The sequence below is a fragment of the Nuphar pumila genome, chromosome 9 (assembly GCF_984573655.1).
Source record: "Nuphar pumila chromosome 9, dmNupPumi1.hap1.1, whole genome shotgun sequence".
Classification (NCBI taxonomy): Eukaryota; Viridiplantae; Streptophyta; class Magnoliopsida; order Nymphaeales; family Nymphaeaceae; genus Nuphar; species Nuphar pumila.
Genome location: NC_143257.1, coordinates 120,157,391 through 120,165,601, shown reverse-complemented (window position 1 = coordinate 120,165,601; position 8,211 = coordinate 120,157,391). Strand labels below are relative to the sequence as shown.

General features: G+C 37.8%; 1 protein-coding gene across 1 annotated transcript; it reads left to right on the top strand.

Annotated features, from left to right (window-relative positions):
- The first annotated feature begins 696 nt into the window (after positions 1 to 696).
- LOC149829100 (uncharacterized) lies at positions 697 to 7,824 on the top strand. Its single transcript, XM_090017281.1, has 4 exons — positions 697 to 1,075; positions 1,589 to 2,572; positions 6,858 to 6,905; positions 6,986 to 7,824. The coding sequence occupies exons 1-4, from the start codon at positions 863 to 865 to the stop codon at positions 7,439 to 7,441; spliced, it is 1,701 nt and encodes a 566-aa protein (XP_089873407.1). The 5' UTR covers positions 697 to 862; the 3' UTR covers positions 7,442 to 7,824.
- The last annotated feature ends 387 nt before the right edge of the window (positions 7,825 to 8,211 follow it).

Genomic DNA, 8,211 nt, shown 5'->3' with positions numbered 1-8,211 from the left:
TGGTCCAATTCATTTTTTTAGGAACCCTCACCGAGAACTGGGCCGCTTAATAGGCCGGTCTCTCTGCAAGGTAAACCCTGGGTGAGGTCACCGACACCCAAACCCTTACAGAGCCCATTAGTTAAAGGCACCTACACACCCGGCCGGAGTCAAACCTGGGATGAAGGGGTCAATACCTTCATGATCCAATTCACTCTCAACAAATTTACGGCATAAGGCATATACAAGGATAGTTTTGAAACAAGGAAAAAGAAAACGAGGATTGTTCTGATCCAATCCAAACAAGGGTTATGATTCATGAATAGTGATCGGACCTGGCGATCAAGTCCGGACCCACATTGGTCCGCCACGTTTCTCTCAGCCCCAAATACCAAAAGCAAAGTGACAATATAGGCAATATTTTGAAATGTACATGATATTGGCCTTTACTATTTTAAATAACAAAAATATCAGCATTTTTACGTTCATTCCAATTATATTTCAAGAAAAATAAATTATTTTATAATAGATATAAACTTTATTAGTTCATATTGATTATTTATGCCTAGTTATTTATATATTTACGGCTTCCGATATTTTGCTGATAAAAACGTGGAAAAAAATCTCAAATTTGTTACGAAAATTTGGCTGCCGTTAGTTTCCCGTTTTAACTTTTGTCAATATCCACAAAACTCCATACTGGTGTCTTCGTTCACCGTGGAGAATCGAAACAAACGCAAATACTTCGAAGCGAGCGAGCGAAGAGAGAGAGAGTTGGTGGAGTTGGTCGTCTTTGTTGATCCATCTCGTTGGGAGATTGTTTCTCGGTGGGTGGTGGGTGGTGGGTGCACAAATCTAAAGCTCTTCTTCTCGCCTTGTGAGGATGGCGGAGGCGGAGGCGAAGGTGGAGGTGGAGGATGGGAGCGAGAGCGGCGACTACACGTCGGAGGACGAGGGGACGGAGGACTACCGGCGGGGAGGATACCACGCCGTCCGGATCGGAGACACCTTCAAGGGAGGATTTTACGTCGTGCGGAGCAAGCTGGGCTGGGGCCATTTCTCCACCGTCTGGCTCGCCTGGGATACCCACCACAACGTACGCCTCTCTCTCTCTCTCTGAGTTTTCTGTTTCGCCCCATTCTGTCTTGAATCGATGGTTTTACATGTTCGAGCTTCGACGCTGAAATCCTTGGTGTGGATGCATCTCTCTCTCTCTCTCGGCGGTTTTGCTTTTGCTTTTATTTTTTATTTTTTTGGATTTGTTATTGACTTACACAGGTTGCAAAATGAAGGTTTTCCTTCTCTTTCTAATTTTTTTTTTTACTATTTTTGCAATGATTTTCATACTGAACTGTGCTCGTGGTTTTCGTTTTATGTTTCTGTTCTGTTTTTTGGAATCGTTTGGTTTTGATCGAATTCTTGCATTACCTTTTTTTGTTCCTGTTTTTTTTTTTTTTTGAGGTGTAATAGACGATACCCATTCTTTGATTTTTGATGTTTTCAGAGATATGTGCAATTGAAAGTTAAGAAAATTGCGCAGTATTTGTTTTTTGGGCTGTTTGGAGTTGGAATAGATGATTACCCACTTGTTAATTTTTGATGTTTTTAGAGATATGTAGCATTAAAAGTTCAGAAAAGTGCGCAACACTATACAGAGGCAGCCATGGATGAGATTACGATTCTTAAGCAGATCTCGGAAGGTGACCCTGACGATAGCAAGTGCGTCGTTAAGTTGTTGGATCACTTTAAGCATTCGGGGCCCAACGGGCAGCATGTTTGTATGGTCTTTGAGTACTTAGGAGACAATCTGTTGACGCTCATCAAGTATACCAATTATATAGGAGTGCCGCTCCACATGGTTAAAGAAATTTGTTACTATATTTTGGTGGGGTTGGATTACTTGCACCGGCAAATTTCTGTTATACATACCGATCTGAAGCCAGAAAACATTTTGCTACTCTCTTTAATAGACCCATCCAAGGATCCAAGGCAGTCGGATACTCCTCTGGTCCATCCCGCCAACAAGGACACGACAACCTTACCTGTAAACTCTGGGGTTGTAAAAGATGTGAAGAGTTTGAATGGAGATTTGACAAGGAACCAGACGAAGAAGATCAAGCGGAAGGCAAAGAGATCAACACAAGATTGTGTGGATGGTGGGGTCAATCAAGAAGCAGAACTTGACGGGAAGACAAGTAATGCAGATTCTTCTGATGCAAGGTTGGATGGAAAATCTATGGAGCATCTACCGGAAGGTTCTGCTAGTAAATCCAGTCCATTGGATTCCAATGATAAAAAGGAAGTGCAGCATGAGAATCACACACATGGAAGAGGCAGCCATTCTGCACCGCAAAAGCTTCTGAACTCTCTTGATTTGAAGTGCAAATTAGTTGATTTCGGAAATGCTTGTTGGGTCTATAAACAATTTACAAGTGACATTCAGACACGGCAATACAGATGTCCCGAGGTTATCCTTGGTTCCAAGTACTCCACCTCTGCAGATCTATGGTCCTTTGCCTGCATCTGTTTTGAGCTTGCGACAGGGGATGTTCTTTTTGATCCTCATAGCGATGACAATTTTGATAGGGATGAGGTATTTCGATCTTTCTTCATCATCTATTTATAAGAGTCTTTACTATATGTATACATGTAAATAAGGTTACTAGAAGTGCTAGTCATACCTGTGCAATGGTTCTCTTGGCTTTCATGATTGTACTAGTTTTTTTGGTTAAAAGAAAAAGAAAGTTTATAAAAAATATATAACAGTATAGTTTATATATTTCAATCAATCTACAAGTTTCATGGCAAATGGTAATGCAAATATAGGCTTAAAAAGGATTTTTAAACTATGCGGAATGGTCTTCTGTGCATAAGAATGTTACTGTCTTGATTTGTCATCGTTATGTTTGCTGTTATTTCTTTAAGATGCTCAATAAGTTGCTTGGGTGGGTTTGATGTTTGTGATATTACTGTTATTGGCTGTAGGGAGAAATGGTAGGTGATGGCTGCGGATAGCTTGTTGTCTCAGATGGAAAAGAATCATAGAATTCATTAAGAGGACAAATAATGTCTATATCATACATTTCTTTGTTCAAAGCCAGATTGTATTGAATGAATGGAAAAAAGGCTAGGTGTAAATTTGGAATGGGTTGGAAGCATATTCTTAAGTATCGGTCTCAGCTATATCTCGGCGAGGCAATTTCTCACAATAATATAGGTTTAGTTGATAAACCTCGGTAAAAACTCGGTGCTTAAAAACTTTTAAAATATAAAAATAGTAGAAATAAATAAGAAAAACAACATTTTTAGATATTAAAATACACATAATAAAATAAATAAGTAAAAATAGAAAGAAGAAAAACATAGTTAAGATTATAGAAAAAAAGTAAAAGGTAACTCATAGTATCGTGATATTATTGCTACAATATCACAATATATATAAATGTCTGAGATTTTCAAAATATCATGATATTTTTCCTTTAAAAAACATTTTATGCATTTACATCTATATTATCACTATAAAACAACAACTACGCCTTCATCCCAAAACAATTGGGGTCGGCGATATGGACCAAAAAAGAAAATCATTTTGGGTCTTCCACATGAATCCTTCTCCTCCAATCATTTCTATCCAATGCCATGTCCTCGGTGAGGTTCAAAGCATTCATATCCTTTCCTATCACCTCCATCCATGTCTTCCTATTTGAAGTGGTTTTTGGGAAAGTGGGCTTCCAAGGATGTCTGGAAGCTTTTGGTAACCTTGTTAAGAACCCTTTTGGGGGTTGTTCTTTCTCTTAATAAAATACCTCTCTGAAAAACAAAAAAATCAACTTGATAGATCAATTATGAGTTTCCTAAATTTATTACTAGGAAAAAGTAAACTTGAAGTAATTTCTAAATTTTGAAATGCGTAATTAATTTACTTCTTTGATTCAGACCTTTGTTAGCAGGGTTGATTTGATTACTATCCTATAATTTACTAAAGGGTCTTTTAAGGCACAAAATTATGACTTTGCCTTTTGTCCTCTCATAAAGTCAAAACAACCATTAAGTTTTCAGTAATAAAAATGCTAGCTCTCATCAGTGGTTTTAGTAAATAAAAGAAGAAACCATTAAACCCAACTTGGGGTTTGGTGACTCACGTGCATATGCATCGTGATGAGGTGTACACCTTGAGGCATAGTGTATGCCTTTACAACTCTGTGTGGGAAATTATTTGCCTAGTATATACTCATGACATAAGAAGATTAGATAATATTGTTAAGATGGTTTGGACATGTTGTACGGAGACCTTTACGACACCAGTGAGAATGGTTGACATGAGACAAATATAAGCAATTAAAAAAAGAGGAAGACTATTGAAAACTTAGAAGGAAGCAGTGAGAGCTAATATGAAGGATTGTGAAGTGACTGAAGCTGTAGTTCTGGATAGGAAGGGATGGAGAAATAGGACTCATAAAGCTGACCCCATGTGGTTGGGATGATACATGATGATGATGATACCCATAACATAAATGCAAATTAAAAAAAAGGTACATGCATACATGCAATTCTACTGATAGCATTTATGGCTTGTAATAACATAATTATGTGCATCTACTAATATATGTGTGAGATGATAATTTTATTTTATGGAAATAACCTGTTCTAGTATCAATAGACAGCACCTTATCGGGCATGTCTTTGATTAGGTTAAATCCAATCATCATAGACTAGATCCAACTGATATGATATGCTCACCTAGGTTTATTGCCTTGTGGGTACTCTAAGATTGAGTCTACTAGATGGCTAAGCGCTATATTATAGAAAGTGCCATATTAGTGCAAATTGTCTTAACCCCAACACTAGCCCCCACCCTCTTGTGAATTATTTAAATGTTAAATATTAAATCCAATGATCTATTGGCTCTTATAAGACCAATAAAAGATGGCCATTAAACATGTTGGTGATTTCCCAAAAGTGAGACCCAGTTTTTGAAGATTAAATATGTTTTACATCGCACACTGACTGCAGTAATTTTCACATTCATGCAGGTAGTTATAGCATTGTTAATGTGTTTTTATGGTAATCATACCAGTTTGTTGTGTGCCTGATGATTGAGTTCATTAGTATGAATATTGCCACCCATTGACAAGTATGGCTGATGTGTCAAAAAAAGTTACGGATGATATTTAGTATGACTGAGCACGTTTATTATATCTTTTTTAATATTACCTTAAGTCAACATTAGTTATGGCATAATAAGCCAACAGGGTTAAGGCTAGAGGAATAATATCCTAGTGAATTGATGTTATTGCTCTTTTAGTATAAGTACAGTATCATATCTTTGCTAATATTACTGTAAAGTTATATTATTTATGGCATAATAAGTAAACAGGGTTAAAGCTATAAGAATAGCATCCTAATGAATTAATGCTGTTGCTGTTCTTCTATATTGTTTTTGTTATGATGGTCATCATAAACTCATTGCTGATAATAGATTGGTATTTTTCGGTACTGATGTTGTAATATGATTTCTTCAATCCATTGTGATCATCATGATGTGTCAGCATGACCACCATTATTAAATGCCATTGTAGTTTTCCTGGTTATCATCAACAGAGTATCTTGATATAGTGACACTGTTACTATAACCACAAGCTAATATACATATTGAACTAAACTTTTGTAATAATAAAACATTGTTGATGTTCTGCAGCATTTATGTTAATTATAGTGCAGCATAATTCTATTTATGAAACCATAGATGTTTTTAGCATGGTTGGTTCATGTTGGGATTCTGTGAATTGGGTTGGTTGAAGCCTCTATTTAAATGTAATTTAGATGTTTTCATTTCTCTACAAGCCGATTCCTTATCGGTCTTGTCACCTGTTTAATATTTCTTGTAATGCAATGCTTTTCTTCCTGTCAAGAAAATAATTTGTTTATGAACTTGTATCTGGTCCCTGATGTCAATGTCATCTTATTAATGCATTATATATATGTATATGTATGTATTGAAATAGTAGAAAATAGATACACTAATTAAAATTATAGCACTATCATAAGTTGAAAATAAGACTATCCAGCCGACTGTCAACCAGCAATCCTATTTGTTCCTTCTTTTCACATTCTCGTCTAGGAGAGCTACTTTTGCAATTTTCCCCATCATTTTAATGGCCAGACCTCCTTATGTTACAATTCCTCTTGACGGTGACCTCTTTGAATGGATTGTCAAGGCCACCTTCGAGTGATGAGATATCCCAAAGGTTGTTGTCCCTCCATGGAAAAATTCTCCAATCTGTCACTATCTTTTGAAAGAAATATACAAGTTACAAAGATATGATTTTCTTCCTCATTCATCTCCTTCCCCACAACACCCTCCCTCCCTTCTGGCCACATCATAAAACAAAGAAATTCTTCCCATTTTCATTTATTCTTTATATGTTGTAGTAGTTAGAAGGAAATAATTCATACTTTCGCCTATTGACTTGATTCCGCCGAGTTGCTCGGGCCAACCTGCCAGGTTTTCAAACTAATTTAGACAGATGTACATTAGAAAGTACTACACAAATAGTTGTGTGTATGGAGATAATTCTGGTGCTGATGTGCATACCTTAAGATTGAACATAGTCTCAGCTATTTATGCATTTTCAAGTTGATTGCGTGTGTGTGTTCTTGTGCGTGCATGCGTGTGTTCGAATTTACTGATTTGAAGCATGTTCAATGATAAATGAGCCATGATAAATACATCTTTGTGGTCAGATGACTTAAAAGTGCATGAATAGTGAGTTTATATTCATCGATACCACATTTATGGTATGCACTGCACAACAAATAAAACCATACACGGCAGGCCATGATAAAACCATTCATATGAATGTTTTGTCTTTCTCCAGGACCACCTGGCACTGATGATGGAGCTCCTTGGGATGATGCCTCGCAAAGTAAGGAAGTTAAATTTATGCAAAAACTTGTATTTTGCATTTACTTTGGAGGAATATAACAAGATATTTTTGCTTTGCAGATTGCACTAGGTGGACGATATTCACGGGAATTCTTCAACAGACATGGGGACTTGAGGCATGTCAGACGCTTACGCTTTTGGCCATTGAATAAAGTTCTTATTGAGAAGTATGAGTTCAGCGAACAAGATGCAAATGATATGGCAAATTTCCTCATTCCAATACTGGACTTTGTTCCAGAGAAGCGGCCAACTGCGGCTCAATTGCTGCTTCACCCCTGGCTCGATGCTGGTCCTCGACTTCTTGAACCATCGCCATCTACACCCTCTCCTGCCATTCAATCCCAGCCAGGAAGCCACTCCCAATCCCAATCACAATTGCCATCCCAATCCCACTCTCTGCCCCAAAACCAAACCTTGGAACGCAGTATGTCTGAGAGGAAGAAGAGAGAGAATGATGAAAGGGAAGCAGTGGAGGCAGGCATTGGAAACATTGCAATTGGTGGTGTTTCCAAATAATTTAGAGAAATCAAATCTAGTGGGGCCAAGATTGCCATTAGCCCTTCTTTCAGGTAGCATTGCCTTCAGCCCCTGTAGTTGCTATTATCAGTTGAAGAATGTTTGTGGTGTGGACGTGCCCTTAGCATATGTTTCGTAGCCCGACTCTCTGCCAGTGCATGTCCAATTGAGCCAGTGGCTATACTGAGTTGTCTATGAGCTGTAGACTGCATTCGTTATTGCTTCCCCCCGACTCTCTGCCAGTGCATGTCCAATTGAGCCAGTGGCTATACTGAGTTGTCTATGAGCTGTAGACTGCATTCGTTATTGCTTCCGGAGCCTATCCGCGAGGTGAGCGTTGAAGCACCTGACATACAAGTAGGTTAGTTTTCTTGCTTGTACAGTCATATAAATTATGCTTGTTCTACAATTCAGAAATGCAAATCTAATCATGTAAGCGCTACACTTGGGCCTCTTGCCTCTTACTTTCTGATATATCTATGTATTGCTTGGCTGCATATCATGCACCGTGAGCTTCTAACCATCAATTGATTACTGGTTTTCCCTTCTTTATGGCAATGCTGTAGTGACCATGATCTAGACTATTGAGGAGGAAAAAAGGAAATCTGCCACTTTCTTTCCTTTTAATAATATTGCTAGGAAGCCTTCTGTTTCTACAGTTTTGGGTCTTTTGACAGTGAAACATAAGCATGTGGGTCATCTGGTCTAATAGAACTAATGTTGTCAGAATTGGTTTCTGAACTGAGTCGTTTTCTAAAATGATTCAAAGA